This window comes from Pleuronectes platessa, chromosome 9 (assembly GCF_947347685.1).
Source record: "Pleuronectes platessa chromosome 9, fPlePla1.1, whole genome shotgun sequence".
In the NCBI taxonomy this organism is placed as follows: Eukaryota; Metazoa; Chordata; class Actinopteri; order Pleuronectiformes; family Pleuronectidae; genus Pleuronectes; species Pleuronectes platessa.
Window position 1 is genome coordinate 12,913,982 of NC_070634.1, and position 15,507 is coordinate 12,929,488.

Genomic DNA, 15,507 nt, shown 5'->3' on the forward strand with positions numbered 1-15,507 from the left:
ATTGAACGAGACCCTAAATGAAGCTGTGGAATTTCTCAAGGTATCCAAAATGAATGGTGGCCTATACGGAGCGGTAGATCCACAGCCTCATGTTTATGGAGTAAAGTTCATTTTCATTTAAAATAAATGTCTGTACCTGGAGTCAGTGTTCAAGAGACGACATTGAATGCAATTCTCGCCGAACTTGATCAGCCAGTCTGGACACCTTTTGTTATGTCTCTGTGCTGGAAATCTAATCCGAGCTGGTAAAAACAAGACCTGTGAATCATTCTCTTGTTGTTGAGAATGTTATTTGGAGGCTGTTTGCCTGCTGTGCCATATCTTACCTTTATAGAACTTTGTACTGGTCACCATCATAAAAGTATTGGCTGTGTCTGGGCTGTCAGCCCTGTAGCTCAACTTATGCTGTGGCTCCAAGTGAATAACGTACTGAATCTTGAGGGGTAACAGGGACACAGCTGCAGAAGCTCCTGTAGGGACTGAGAGTCAACTGGTGAACCTCACCCTAAACACGAAAACTGTTCTCCTGCATATCATTTTGACTTCCCAAATGGACTTTATAGGCCTTAGATTAAGAGTTAAACTCAACCTCATTCTGTATTTTAGTACACAGAATAAAAAGTTGACCTTGACCCTGATGCAATATCTTGTAAAAAATACGAAGTTTTGGCAAGTCATCAAGCAGAGATCCAGTTATGTAATGCTTAGGAGGCCATGATCTTCAGTGACGCCTCAGGCCTTTATGTTGGACCAATAAAAAAATCAAATCTATTTTATTTGTTGGTTTATTTTGCTACGTTTATATCGTGACATGATCGCAATGTCAATTATTATAGATTACAGCTTGAAGTTTTTCATGTCAACATAATAACCCACTAAGTAGGATTTTTATGTTGTGGTGGTAAACAGCTAAACTGGTGGATCTATAGATAGACTTAAAGACTTGAATGTTGTGTCCTCCTTGAATCCTGTATCATGAGTAAATGAGCAGAACAGGGGTTGAGTGGTCATGTACTGCGATCAGAAAGAGTAATAAAGGACCCTGATATTATAAATATGTAATTTCCTGTGACTTTTGATGTCATGTGTTATCTAAGAGCACAAAGTGGAAAGGATGAGGATAGATGAAATTATGCCTCATCTTTTAACTGGCCATAAAATTGTTGTTAATTGTTAATTTCTACAGGTTATAGTTGTTTCAGCATTACAAAAAACATTCACAAAGCCATCGGTTAAGGTTTTCCCAGCCGTCTACTTTAATGAAATGTTGACTCAGACTACCTTGTTAAATACTTTGTTTCTTCACATGAGCAGATACAGTATAATATACATTTAAAGTCAAAACATACAGCAGATCAACACGTGGATGTATTTAAAACCATGTTCTCCTCATAAAACAATATTTGAAGAATGTCATCAGCCAGCGGTGCAACAATCATTAAGCATTTCATTTGACAGCGTGGAACAGTTTGTGTGACACCTAGAGAGAGAGAGGACATAAGAGGTCATTTATTTATGTAAACATACAGTAGAAGGTAAAGTAACTTAAAGAACCTTAAGTGGATTTGAAAAATCTAGAATTCTGCAGTTTATAAGAAGATACTGTTAAACAAAATAGACAATGGCAATAGCTTGTAGCTTTAGCTTCTATTGTATTTATTTTTGGGGTAAAATGTGTTCCGGCAGCTCCATGTGGCTGAAAGCTCACTTCCTGTATTATTTTGGTGTTGGTGAGCACTAACGTCTCACTTGCAAATTTTGAACTAAAATAATATGTGAAGACCAGTTTCTTTTTACGATTTCTATGAGGTAATGTATCCTGACATCTGTGAAGTGTAACCTTATCATTATAAGCGCTGTCAACCTCAAGGGGCAGTGCTGAGAACCTGTAATGTAAGTATAAAGACAAGCTGTGGAAAATCTGTAATGCCCATGGGTTGTTACAAATGTAATAAAAACCTACTCTTGAATATCTTCTGCTTTGTGTCGTATTATAATATCAAACCCTAAATGGTAAATTTCTCACTTACACAGTGGTCCCGAGCATGCAGGAAGTCAAACAGCTCCTCAGTGCATTCCTCCACCGTTGCAGACCGAGAGCCCACTCTGGTCTCGCACTGCTCAAGACGCTGCTGAGTGTGTACGCAGTGCTCCGTCTCTGCACACTTCTGTCGCAGCGTTTCAAGAGGATCCTGTAACACACAGCATTCAGAAAATGTACCATATAAATTGTCCTTCATAGGATATGCACACCTTGAGGCAAATTGAGATTTCTGCATGTGGGCTGATTGATATCTAAAAACTCTGTGGCGTTTAGACTCAATCAGTGAAAGCTGGGGTTTCATAAGTGTTGAGTTTTGAAGTTTCTTCTAATTCAGAGTGATGAAACCCCCTGAGTCCTAAGAAAAGATGCTGGCAGTGGAGAAAGCTGTGGTTCAGTGTTCATGTGAAGGAGAGTTAACAAGAGTTCCTGTTCAGAGATCCAAACACCCGCTCGTTCCTCTACAAAATGCCTGTCCTCCACTGGGAATTTGAGGGTCACGTATCGTATTTTGATGAACATACCACCATGTCCTCTTCATCCTCCTCCTCCTCTTCTTCTTCCTCCTGAAACAGACACACACCCAAACCAACCCAGTTACATCATTGTCTTCTAACAATCAGACAAACTGCAGCTTCACTTCAGCATGAACTTCATCGCTAGCTTGTAAACAAACGACACAGATGATAAATGTGCGTCGAAGCTACACGAATTAGCTTCTACACATTCCTGGACGGCTCCGGTGGCTAACGCTAACACAAGCTAGCAGTTCGTGTAGCTTAGTTAGCCGTGTTGTGCTAGCTTTTTGGCAGAAACAACCCAAGGTTACTAGCAGAGCACAGTTGTGTTAAGTCAGTAAAAGCTACTAACATCCTCGGGCTCTCCATTCGTGATCATCTTCTCCTCGAAAACCATGGTTAGACTGTAGCTGTCCCGAGATGACCTGCTGTCAGAGCTGAGATGCTGGAGGACACGACCGGTCAAACGAGCTGAGGGTCAGGAAACACACCGCAGTGCTTCCGCTTGGTGCACTTTCAAAATAAAACACACCAAGATTACCGTCGAGTTCATTAAAACGCACTTTTTACTGTCCAAATATTTATTCAATCTTAAACTTCAATTAGTAAAAACAATATTTAAAATTCTAATTTAAATAGTTGCATGTAGATCTAAACACCCACCTCCTTAGTAGCAGTTTTTCCAAACTTGTCACTTGTTACTATTTTGTCTCTGTTTTTTAGATTAAAGGGATGCTATTCCCCAAAATGAAAATGCACTGAATATCTACTCACCTCTTTACCTACGGAGCAGTGGGTGAAGTGTTTGACTCCACAAAGCACATTTGAATTTTCAGGGGTAAGAATATTGTTGCCCCTCCATCGGCATTGTTTTGAGTAGATAATAGAGTGAATTTTCATTTTTGGGTGAACTATCCCTTTAATAAGTCACACATTTTATTTGGATGTAAGAATCGTCTACTTCCCCTCATTACAAAATTACAAAACGATACACTGCCACCCTGTGTTGAAAGGTAGTATTACAGCATGATTAATATTTACTGCATTTACCACTACAGCACGTGGCCCCCAGTGATCTATTTTTATGTCCATTTACGTGTGTGTTCCTTTGTGAGGACCATTACAAGCATAGACCCTACAGAGTGAGGTCATTTTTGGAAAGTGAGGACATTTTGATTAGTCTGTACTTTTTCAAAGACTTGGTTTTAGGGTTAGGGTCAGAATAATGTTTAGGTTAGGGTTAGGGTTAGGCATTTCGTTTGGATGGTTAAAGTTAGGGTAAGGGAAATGTATTATGCCGATTAGTGTCCTCACTAAGATAGAATTACAAATGTCTGTGAGGCACTTTGCATAAAACTGCAATATGACTGCCTCCATTAATGCATTGCAACAGTCTCCTTTGTTACAATGAAGCTAAAACACATACAATAATATTCAAACAGTTGTTTAATGGTTGTCTACTCCTGTGCCAGTTTGCATGAATACAGGCATTAAAGACATTTCTCTTTTTGTATGTTGTGCAAGACACAGCAGCCTGACATGTGTTCACCCCATTTAACACCTGAATCGTGAACATTGATTTAAGTCCTATCTCTGCACATCAGTGTCTTATCTCACTGTTATGTTCTACGAACTTGGAGAGAAAGACAACAAGTTCACATTTTAAAAATAGCTTTATTCATAATATTTATATTAAATAAATACCTACAGTTACATTTCAAAAGGAAATAAAATCTTTACACTGCTTAACATTTATTTTTGTTCCATCTTCATTTACTCTGAACCAGTAAGATCTAAACCGATGTTTACACCTCTGCAGAAATCTCCCATGTGTAACCTCGAAAGTGTTATATATATATATATATATATATATATATATATACATATATATATATATATATATATATATATGTATAAATAGATACAATATATCATATATATATATACACATATAATAAAATAGAAACAAAGTTTTTGTTTATTGCAGCAACATGGACCACTCCATTTACGCATGTCGTATTAATGCAGGACGCACATAGGATGAGGTCAGAGTCCAGTTCATATAATAGATGCGTTGGTAAAGATACAACATACAGTGCCTTGCATAAGTATTCACCCCCCTTGGACTTTTTCCCATTATGTACTGTTACTAACTGGAATTCAAATAGACTTAAATAAACTTTTTCCCGTTTGATCAACAAAACATGCATAGTACTTTGGAGGTGCAAAATAAATTTTATTGTGACACAAACAATAATGAGAACAAAAAAGTTGACATCTGTTGGGTGCATAAGTATTCACCCCCCTGTGTCAATACTTGGTAGAACCCCCTTTCGCTGCAATTACAGCTGCAAGTCTTTTGGGGTATGTCTCTACCAGCTTTGCACATCTAGAGATGGAAAGGTTTGTCCATTCTTCTTGGCAAAAAAGATGAAGCTCAGTCAGATTGGATGGAGACCGTCTGTGAACCGCAATCTTCAAGTCTTGCCATAGATTCTCTATTGGATTGAGGTCTGGGCTTTGACTGGGCCATTTTAAGACATTAACATTCTTTAATCCAAACCATTCCTTTGTAGCTCTGGCTGTATGTTTAGGGTCATTGTCCTGCTGGAAGATGAACCTCCGCCCCAGTCTCAAGTCTTTTGCAGACTGCATCAGATTTTCTTCAAGGATTTCCCTGTATTTGGCTCCATCCATCTTTCCCTCTATTCTGACCAGTTTCCCTGTACCTGCTGAAGAGAAGCATCCCCACAGCATGATGCTACCACCACCATGTTTCACTGTTGGGATGGTGTGCTCAGGGTGATGGGCAGTGTTGGGTTTTCGCCACACATAGCGTTTTGCATTGAGGCCAAAAAGTTCAATTTTGGTCTCATCTGACCAGAGCACCTTCTTCCACATGTTTGCTGTGTCTCCCACATGGCTTCTGGCAAACTCCAAACAGGATTTTTTATGGATCCCTTTCAACAATGGCTTTCTTCTTGCCACTCTTCCATAAAGGCCAGATTTGTGGAGTAGACGACTAATAGTTGTCCTGTGGACAGATTCTCCCACCTCAGCTGTGGATCTCTGCAACTCCTCCAGAGTAACCATGGGCCTCCTGGTTGCTTCTGATTAATTTTCTCCTTATCCGACTCTTCAGTTTGGGTGGACGGCCTCCTCTTGGTAGGTTTGCGGTTGTGCCATATTCTTTCCATTTTCTTATGATGGATTTTATGGTGCTCAGAGAGATGTTCAAAGCTCTGGATATTTTTTTATAACCTAACCCTGCTTCATATTTCTCCACAACTTTATCCCTGACCTGTTTGGTGAGCTCCTTGGTCTTCATGATGCTGTTTGTTCAGTAATGATCTCCAACAAACTCTGAGTCCGTCACAGAACAGGTGTATTTATACTGAGATTAAATTGCAGACAGGTGGACCCTATTTACTAATTATGTGACTTGCAAATGTGACTTGTGAATGCAATCGGTCGCACCAGATCTTTGTTAGGGGTTTCACAGTAAAGGGGGTGAATACATATGCACTCAACACATTTCAGATTTTTATTTGTAAATAATTGTGAAATCCATGTAATATTTCCCCCCACTTCCAAATGATGCACTATTTTGTGTTGGTCCATTACATAAACTCACGATGAAATACATTTTAATCTGTGGTTATACCATGACAAAATGTAGAAAAGTCCAAAGGGGGTGAATACTTATGCAAGGCACTGTATATACCTGCAGCCTAACAGGAGCGAGGAGGAAGACCTCTGGGAACATATCAACCTAGTGCCTCACAAAAACCTTTGACAAGTCTGAGTCGACCTTTTACAGAATGGATTCCATCTTCTCTGTGATTGGATCCTACGTTGACTGGGATGTGAAAAGTCTGCTGCTCTTCTTGGCAATTTTCATCCTCACTACAGATTATATCAAGAACCGTCGGCCGGCCAGCTTCCCTTCAGGACCCTGGGCACTTCCTGTTGTGGGCAACATATTCACCGTGGACCACAGCAGGACTCACAAAAGTCTGACCGAGGTGAGTCAACCAATGATAGGACTTGTCCCTCTGGTATTTGTTGTATCAGGTAGCATCAATGCTCAACCTTGTCTCTCAAACCTCCTCACAGTTAGGGAGAAGATATGGGGACGTGTTCAGCCTGAGAATGGGCTCTGAGTGGATGGTGGTGTTGAACAGGTTTGAGGTTCTGAAAGAAGCTTTGGTGACGCAGGGAGACAGCCTGGCAGAGCGACCTGACCTCCCACTGTCGGTGGAAATAGTCCACAAACTGGGTGACAGGACCTAAAACATCAACACAATTTTGAAAGATTTGAAGATTCATGTTCGTCTCACTATGTTAATCTCATTTTTGTCCTTTTACCAGTGCACACCTTAAAGATTGTTAAAGACCTAATGACTTTAGTCTTAGTGTACTGCATTCAAAATTTTAAATGTATTTTCTTAGTATCACAGAGTGCAAAATATGTTTTATTGATTTTGAAAAACAAGAGTTAATCTCACTCTTTCCCATCAGGCATAAACTTCAGCAACGGGAACCCCTGGAAGCAGCAGAGGTTTGCATTCTCAACCCTCAGAAACTTTGGATTAGCAAAGAAGTCACTTGAACCTGTCATCCTGGATGAATTTACGTATTGTGCAGAGGAATTCATTTCCCAAAAAGGTGAGTGGCTGACACATAGAGGTCTGTTTATGATGTACAATAATATATAATGACATACTAATGATGATTTCCTGCTCAATGGTGAAGGTAAACCGTTCAATCCACACCTCACCATCAACAACAGCGTCTCCAACATCATCTGCCCCCTGATTTTCGGTCATCGCTTCGAGTACGTTGACGAGATGTTCCTGAAAATGATGAAGCTGTTACCCAAAGGCCTCCAGATCCAAGGGTCCATCTGGGCACAGGTACCCATTTAACATCTGCTTATCAAAACCCCTGAGTCCTCATTCTGTGCAGTGTATTTTCCGTGGTGGAGCAGCTTAACATTCATGCCAGGGAATCTGTTTGGACACTAAATAAATCGAAAATATTTAGGAGATGAGTTCTTATATGTTGTTGTCCCACTCTGCAGTTTTACAATTCGTTCCCTCTGCTAATGAGACGTTTACCGGGGCCACATCAGACTGTCCTGCAGATCTGGATTGAAGTGAAGGACTTCATAAGAGGAGAGGTTGAAGAGCACAAACAGAACTGGGATCCCTCGGCACCAGAGAGACATAGACTGTTACCTGAATGAGATTCAGATGGTGAATGACACTAGACACTGAGTTTTATCACATTTACTATGTGTTTTTAATGATGGGCATCTTTTAATATAACATTTAATAGGTAATAAAGCACAGTAAAACAGCTAATCAAGTTTCATTTAATTAAAAAAACATTCACTATAAAATGTGCATTACAGATAAACCAGATAGGGTGGAAGCAAGGTTTTTTATTTTTTATTTGCCCCAGAGACTGTAGTTAAAAAACTGAGGATATTAAAAAGTTATATATAAAGTAATAAAGCAAAGTTAGGTTCCATTTTATGAAAAACATTCACTATAAAATGAACATAGACCTGAATGAGATTCAGATGGTGAGTGACACTAGATACTAAGTTTGTTCACTTATGGTGAGTTGTTTGCAAAGATGGCCCGCTCTCATAATTGCATTGCTTTTTTGCTTATATGTGAAAGACAGGATTCAGCCCATTTTAACAAAGCAAAGCCTTTCAAACATGTTCAAGGTTTCAACAGCTGTTCAGTAGAGTTTAATACACATTTACCCCTCCAAAAAAGTTCAATCCAAAGTCGCCGTCATGAAAGATTTAGAATTTCTGCAATAGCACTAATTTGTAGTTGAAATGATTCAGCTCATGTGTTTGCTGTCTCAGAACAAGGGGCAGGATGAGAGTAGTTTTGAGGAGTAAAGCCTGGTGATGAGCCTTCTTGATCTGTTTGTGGCTGGTTCAGAGACCACATCCAGCACCCTGCGCTGGGCCATCCTCCACATGGCAAACAACCCTGAAATCCAAGTTAAGAGCCCGACTAGGCTCAATGACCCTTTTTGGCTCATCGGTCACTTGTGAAGCACTTTGAGCTGCAGGAAACTGAATGAAGGGTGATATACAAATAAAGTTAGACTGATTGAGTGCTGTGACCATAATACTGTGTGTCCTCTGATTGCTGGTTCAAAAACCTGTTTCCTTCCTGTTGCACAGAGAAAGTCCAGGCTGAAATAGACCAGGTGATTGGACAGTCCAGACGGCCGTGCATGGAGAACCGTGCAGACCTGCCCTACACTGACGCCGTCATCCACGAGGTGCAGAGGATGGGCATGGTCATTCCTCTCAGCCTCCCTCGCTTCACCAACAAGGACCTCCACCTGGGGAAGTACACCGTCCCAAAGGTAATTTCCCAAACCAGTGCATGAAAAGATAAGAGGTGCTTTTATGTCACATCTCATGTTGCTTTTTTATGAACTCTCACCAGGGCGTAGAGTGATTACCAATTTGACCTCGGCGATGTTCGACGAGAACGAGTGGGAGACGCCCTTCACCTTTAACCCAGGACACTTTCTGACTGAGGAGGGGACGTTTGCAAAGAAACCATCTTTCATCCCTTTCTCTGCAGGTGAAGAGGGCACAACACTTGTTTTATTGTTTACCTGGTTAGTTAGGGACCTGGAGCCTGTCGCTATCGGGACCTTTGAGATTACAGACAGGTCAAAGGTCAAAGTTCATCACCAGATCATTCCTGTGAGATGTGTCGCTGATCACTTCACTGCCATCCGAGAACATTTGTATTCATTTTTGCAGAGACGCTAACCTGTCTCCCTCATAAAGTATTTTTATGGTACATCAGGAGAAGCTGAAAAGATCATGAGTGGGAATTGTTGATTGTTATTTCTGCACCGGCAGAGCAATGTTTGACTAATGGTGACCCCCTGACCTTTCCTCCAGCCCTAAATTTGTGTCAACAATACTCATTCATTTTCTCACTGTTGAGATGACTTATTTTGAGTCTTCTCACTCATATTAACAGCTTTACAATTCATTTTGGTTGAAATTAGTGAACCATATACTGCCATCCTGTGTTGAAATACAGCACTACAAGAGTAAGAAGTGCTTGTTACATTTCATCCTGTAGGATGTGGGTAAAACTATTGTCACTTGTTTAGTTTTTTCTTATTTTGGCAATCAGCTGTGGCCGAGGCAGAGCCCTTGTGCAAATGTGTGTGTGTGGGTTTGTGTGTGTTGGTGTGCATTTATAACATTCTGCTTAGATACAGGTAGATTGTAAACCGAATTCCATCCACGACATAAAACTCTATTGTCAAGGCAAGGGCTTGTGAGCTGGCCATATCTTTTACATGCTAAATCAAACATATTTGTATTTTTGCTTTAATTAAACCTTAATGTACAAGGTATAGACCAGTTCGCACATTCTTGTTTACTAAAATTTTTAATGTTTGTTCAATTTACATCGCAAAAACAAAAGAGTCGGGTAGAATACATAAATTCATCAGTCTTGATTCAAAATTGACAGATTTTTCTGTGATTTTACCAAATTTGGTAAAGATTAGTCAAAGCATACATACAGTATATATATAAACATAGAACAGTTTTGATTTCAGGTATATGCATTACCATCATATTACAGAAAAGATTTGTGTGCAAAACATTTCCAATGATTTTTTGAGTTGAGTGAGGTTGGGATTTATCTGAACAATATGATACTTTTTTTTGTTGAATAAATAAAAACATTTATTCAGCACCTGGTAATTTTATGGTGTTAACTTAACTTTCATGTTACTGTACTGTATTGTGCTGTGTGCAAACTGCAACTGGCCACCTTTGCAAGCAATTCAACATAAGTGATAAATCTCAGTATCTAGAGTTCTTACCTGAGTTAATCCCATTTTACACCTGCAAGTCACCTGAATCAGTGAGTCAAGCCTTCTCTCTGCATATCAGTTCTTATAATAATAGTAATAATAATAGTAATAATAATAATAGTAATAACTTGAATTGATATAGCACCTTTCAAGAGACCCAGGGATACTTTTTATTTGTCAGTAGGGACAAAAGAAAATAGAAAAAAAAAAAATTCACACAAAACAGTCCCCTTTTGCTGTAATAGAGGGGATTCCCAGAGTCAAGTGCAATGCTCGTCCCAGCATATTAAGGGGACGCTGTTTTGGAAGAGGACATACATGGTAAATTAAAAACGTCTGATTTGTTTCTCTCCTCCATGTCCCTTCCTGGGCTTCAGAGAAACACAAGTTAAGTCCATGAAGAAAAAAACTACATATTATTATCATGGGAAAGAGAATTTGTTACGTAAACATAATAAGTTATCAGTGCTAGATTTTACCTTTCTGAGGTCAGAGTCCAGTACAAGCTGTCGCCTGACAGGAGAGAGGAGGATCGGTTGAAAACAACACATCAGCCTGCTGTCTCACGAGAGTGGAAGTCTAAAGAAAAGTGGAAAAAACCCACATCCGCTTTTACAGAATGGATTCCATCTTCTCTGTGATTGGATCCTACGTTGACTGGGATGTGAAAAGTCTGCTTCTCTTCTTGGCAGTTTTCATCCTGACTACAGATTATATCAAGAACCGTCGGCCGGCCAGCTTCCCTCCAGGACCCTGGGCACTTCCTGTTGTGGGCAACATATTCACCGTGGACCACAGCAGGACTCACGAGAGTCTGACCGAGGTGAGTCAACCAATGATAGGACTTGTCCCCCTGGTATCTATTGTATCAGGTAGCATCAATGCTCAAACCTGTCTCTCAAACCTCCTCACAGTTAGGGAGAAGCTATGGGGACGTGTTCAGCCTGAGAATGGGCTCTGAGTGGATGGTGGTGTTGAACAGGTTTGAGGTTCTGAAAGAAGCTCTGGTGACGCAGGGAGACAGCCTGGCAGAGCGACCTGACCTCCCACTGTCGGTGGAGTCATGCAATGGACTAGGTGAGAGGTCACAGTGCACGCGAACACACACACACACACACACACACACACACACACACACACACACACGCACACACACACACACACACACACACACACACACACACACGCACACACACACACACACACACACACACACACAGACACAGACACAGACACACACACAGCTTGTGTATTCAATTCACTGGTATTGCAATTCCTGTGAATAATCATCCAGGGAGGTTGAGTTTACACTTTGTGGTAAAATTTATAATTTTGGTTTTTAATAACGGTTTAGGTCGAAGTATGCTCTCTTTATGAATTTTGACAGTCCTTTTGAATATTAGAGAAGTTTGTTAAACTCTGCATATTTCCTGTTAGGTCTCGTATTCAGCGAGAATCACATCTGGAGGCCACAAAGACGTTTTGCACTTTCAACCCTGAGGCATTTTGGACTGGGCAAGAGGTCACTTGAACCTGTTATCCGTGATGAATTTACACATTGTGCAAAGGAGTTCAGTGACAACAAAGGTGAGCGGTTGCCACACAGCGGCCCATTAATAATGAACACATGCCTGTAACATCTAATCTCCTGCTCAATGGTGAAGGTAAGCCCTTCGATCCACACCTCATCATCAACAACACCGTCTCCAACATCATATGCTTCCTGGTTTTTGGTCATCGCTTCGAGTACAGTGATGAGACCTTCATGAGAATGTTGAAGCTGATAGGAAAAGGCCTCGAGATCGAAGGCTCCATCTGGGCACAGGTACCACATTTAAATCACTACATTTAAAATCTAGTGATCAAAACCTATTATGTGCTTTTTTGTGTGATATATTTCTCATTATAAAGCAGGCCTGTGGCTCTGTTTGGGCACATGATTAGAAAACCTCAGCAAAACATGGAACAGGATGCATAAGAGCTGATTTGTAATATTAAGTAGTTTAGTAAATATGGAAAGCAAATCTTTGTCAATGTTGTTGTTCTGCTATGCAGCTCTACAACTCGTTTCCTCTGCTGATGAGACGTTTGCCGGGGCCACATCAGACGGTCAAGCGCATCTGGGGTGAAGTTGGGGACTTTATAAGAGTCGAGCTTGAAGAGCACAAACAGAACTGGGATCCCTCGGACCAGAGAGACTACATAGACTGTTACCTGAATGAGATGGTGAGTTACTCTACTGAGCTTTATTATGTTTATGATGTGGTTTGTAATGATGGCCATCTTTTAACATCGCAATATATTGATGAATGATAAAGCAAATTAAGTTTCATTAAATGCAAAACATCATCTATAAAATGTACATACAGATGAACTGGATGGAATAAACGCAAAGTTTTTCCAACTGTGCTCTACAACAGATTTTGAATCTCTGCAATAACACAAACTTCTAGTGTATATCATTTATATCCCAACAGATTTGACCACATTTGTATGAATCCTCAGAATAAAGGACAGTCTGACGATAGTTTTGACGAGGAAAACCTGGTTATGAGCATCCTCGATCTGTTTGTGGCTGGTTCAGAGACCACGTCCAGCACCCTTCTCTGGGCTTTTCTTTACATGGCGAATAACCCTGAAATCCAAGGTAAGAGCCCCGACCAAGCTGATAGTGCTTTGCTCTTACACAATAACGTGCATATGAACGTTAGTAAAACAAATTTACTGCTGTAGAAAAAAATCTATATCAGTGTTTCCCGTTCACACCAAATGACCTCCATACATCATGTTACTGACATATGCTGTATTGTGAAATCACCTGTGCCCTTCACAAACTCTGTAGTGAATAACTATGTGTAAATACCTATAGATAGTATTGTTTGTCCTCTTGTGACTTGTTCAAATGATCTGTTGCACAGAGAAAGTCCAGGCTGAACTAGACCGAGTGATTGGACAGTCCAGACTGCCGTACATGGAGGATTTTGCCAACCTGCCCTATACTTACGCTGTCGTCCATGAGGTGCAGAGGATGGGCAACATAGCTCCTCTAAGCCTGCCTCATCTCACCACCAGAGACCTCCAGCTGGGAGGCTACACCATCCCAAAGGTCTTTTCCTGAAAATAATAATAATAATACTACACTTTTACAGCACTTCTCTTAGCGATGCTACAAAGGGATTTCCAAGGCAGAAACAATGAGAGTAAAACAATGCAAGATGAACAGAGAAAACAAAAACAATAGATATAAAATAGGAGTTGTCGGTGTTAATAAGAGCCAATGCCAATAGTATGTAAAGGCTCTCATAAAAATAATTTTTTTAAGAAGAGACTTTAAAAACCATAGAGAATTAAATGTTGATTCATGACAGGTCAAACAGTTACGTCCCAAAGTAGCTTAGTGGCAATTAAAGAGTTAATATGCAGGAATTTCCCACGGGATTAATAAAGTATCCATCTATCTATCTATCTATCTATCTGGTACTCTCTAACATTGTGACTGTAATTGGTTAAAACTACTGCAATAAAAGAAAACCTGTGTTTTCATGTCACATCTCATGTTGCTTGTTTATGAACTCTCACCAGGGCATTACAATCATTCCCAATCTGACCTCGGTGATGTTTGATGAGAATGAGTGGGAGACGCCCTTCACCTTTAACCCGGGACACTTTCTGAACGAGGAGGGCAAGTTTGTGAAGAAAGCTGCTTTCCTCCCTTTCTCTGCAGGTGAGGAGCAACACCGTCACTTGTTTTACTGCTGTCCTTACCTGGTTAGTCAGGGACCTGGGGCCTGACCTTTCGAGAATAGAGACAGGGAAAAGGTCACGGGTCATCCCTTGGTCCTTCATGGAATGAGCATCAGTGATACCTACAATGCCATTCCAGAAAGTTTGATTTTGCAGTGACACACCACGAGAAGCTGAAAAGATGATGAGAAGGAATTGTTGATCATAATTTCTGCTCCAATAGGGGCCCCAGCGGAGCAATGGAGATGTTTGACTAGTGGTGACCCCTGACCTTTCCTCTAGCCCTGAAATTCGGCCTAACATGGGATAGAATGTTTTGCTTGACTCAGTTTGTTTACCCGTCTCAGGTAAACGAGCGTGCCTCGGGGAGAGCCTGGCCAAGATGGAGCTTTTCCTCTTCTTCACCTCCTTCATGCAGCGCTTCACCTTCTCCATGCCTGCTGGGGTGAAATCTGAGATGGAGTATTGTTTTGGCCTCACTCTGGCACCACGTCCATATGAATTATGTGTATCACCACGTTAATACTCCAGATAAAATAACACAAAAGTCAATATTTGTATACTATGACATATCAAACTGAATGGCTTCTGTTTCATAACATGGGGGCTCCTGCTGATCTCTTTAGGCTGCAAAACTGTCATATAGTTGGTTTCTTTGTGTCTGTTTTGTTTGATTAGCCCACCTTACCAAAACGGCTATGAGATCTCTTCTTATAGACTAGCTTAACTTAGCCTTACACTCTAGTGCTCTATATAATGTTTAAAAGTTACTGTGGAATTTAATAGATACCTACACAATTTTGTTGCTTTCTCTCTTGAAAACAAAGTGCATAATTCTATAACATTATGTATAGTATTATATGTTACACCTGTGTTGCCCTCAAAGCGTTTCTTTTCAGTTTCACATTCCTTTCACTTATTTGTAGTTGCTAATGAGAAGTGATAATTTATGTTTTATGTTAATGTTAATGTTAATGGTTAATATCTAATGTGCAATATGTATACGAGTTTTTCCTTTTTGGTAACAGTTATGGCGTCACAAACTGTTAGGTCACTTCCTGGTAGGTCACTTCCTGTTTTTACCTTCTGCTGCAAAGAGACAAAAAGTGAAAACCATTTCCATACACTTTGAAAAGTAAAGCAATATATATTAGAGGTTATTTACCTAAAAGCAACATTTGATCTATAAAAACAGCTTTATTTAACAGCTTTATTTTGCAGGTAAAATCGAATAGCAATGCAACTCATGTTATGTGCACTGCAATGTTGAATTTCGAATACAGACATATTTTTGTGATGTTTTTATTTACAGTT

The 15,507-nt window shown here is 40.2% G+C and overlaps 2 protein-coding genes and 1 pseudogene across 2 annotated transcripts; 2 read left to right on the forward strand and 1 right to left on the reverse strand.

Annotated features, from left to right (window-relative positions):
• Positions 1 to 1,232: 1,232 nt before the first annotated feature.
• On the reverse strand, positions 1,233 to 3,059 carry LOC128448614 (cytochrome b-c1 complex subunit 6, mitochondrial). The gene is made up of 4 exons (XM_053431351.1): positions 2,912 to 3,059; positions 2,566 to 2,607; positions 2,031 to 2,192; positions 1,233 to 1,480 (listed from the first exon to the last, which is right to left on the reverse strand). Exons 1-4 carry the CDS (start codon positions 2,954 to 2,956, stop codon positions 1,448 to 1,450), a joined length of 282 nt encoding a protein of 93 aa, XP_053287326.1. The 5' UTR covers positions 2,957 to 3,059; the 3' UTR covers positions 1,233 to 1,447.
• A 3,317-nt stretch (positions 3,060 to 6,376) lies between these two features.
• On the forward strand, positions 6,377 to 9,451 carry LOC128448159 (cytochrome P450 2J2-like; annotated as a pseudogene).
• A 1,317-nt stretch (positions 9,452 to 10,768) lies between these two features.
• LOC128448607 (cytochrome P450 2J6) lies at positions 10,769 to 15,498 on the forward strand. The gene is made up of 9 exons (XM_053431344.1): positions 10,769 to 11,272; positions 11,364 to 11,526; positions 11,887 to 12,036; positions 12,114 to 12,274; positions 12,505 to 12,675; positions 12,955 to 13,096; positions 13,368 to 13,555; positions 14,032 to 14,173; positions 14,541 to 15,498. The coding sequence occupies exons 1-9, from the start codon at positions 11,069 to 11,071 to the stop codon at positions 14,714 to 14,716; spliced, it is 1,497 nt and encodes a 498-aa protein (XP_053287319.1). The 5' UTR covers positions 10,769 to 11,068; the 3' UTR covers positions 14,717 to 15,498.
• Positions 15,499 to 15,507: the final 9 nt, after the last annotated feature.

What these genes read in the sequence shown, in the direction of transcription:
- LOC128448614 (XM_053431351.1), bottom strand. Translation starts at nt 2,956, where the DNA reads ATGGTTTTCGAGGAGAAGATGATCACGAATGGAGAGCCCGAGGAT. An exon ending in CGAATGGAGAGCCCGAGGAT is followed by an intron (nt 2,608 to 2,911) that starts GTTAGTAGCTTT and finishes TGTCTGTTTCAG; the next exon opens with GAGGAAGAAGAAGAGGAGGA. An exon ending in TGCATGCTCGGGACCACTGT is followed by an intron (nt 1,481 to 2,030) that starts GTAAGTGAGAAA and finishes CTCTCTCTCTAG; the next exon opens with GTGTCACACAAACTGTTCCA.
- LOC128448607 (XM_053431344.1), top strand. Translation starts at nt 11,069, where the DNA reads ATGGATTCCATCTTCTCTGTGATTGGATCCTACGTTGACTGGGATGTG. An exon ending in ACTGTTACCTGAATGAGATG is followed by an intron (nt 12,676 to 12,954) that starts GTGAGTTACTCT and finishes ATGAATCCTCAG; the next exon opens with AATAAAGGACAGTCTGACGA. An exon ending in TTTCCTCCCTTTCTCTGCAG is followed by an intron (nt 14,174 to 14,540) that starts GTGAGGAGCAAC and finishes TACCCGTCTCAG; the next exon opens with GTAAACGAGCGTGCCTCGGG.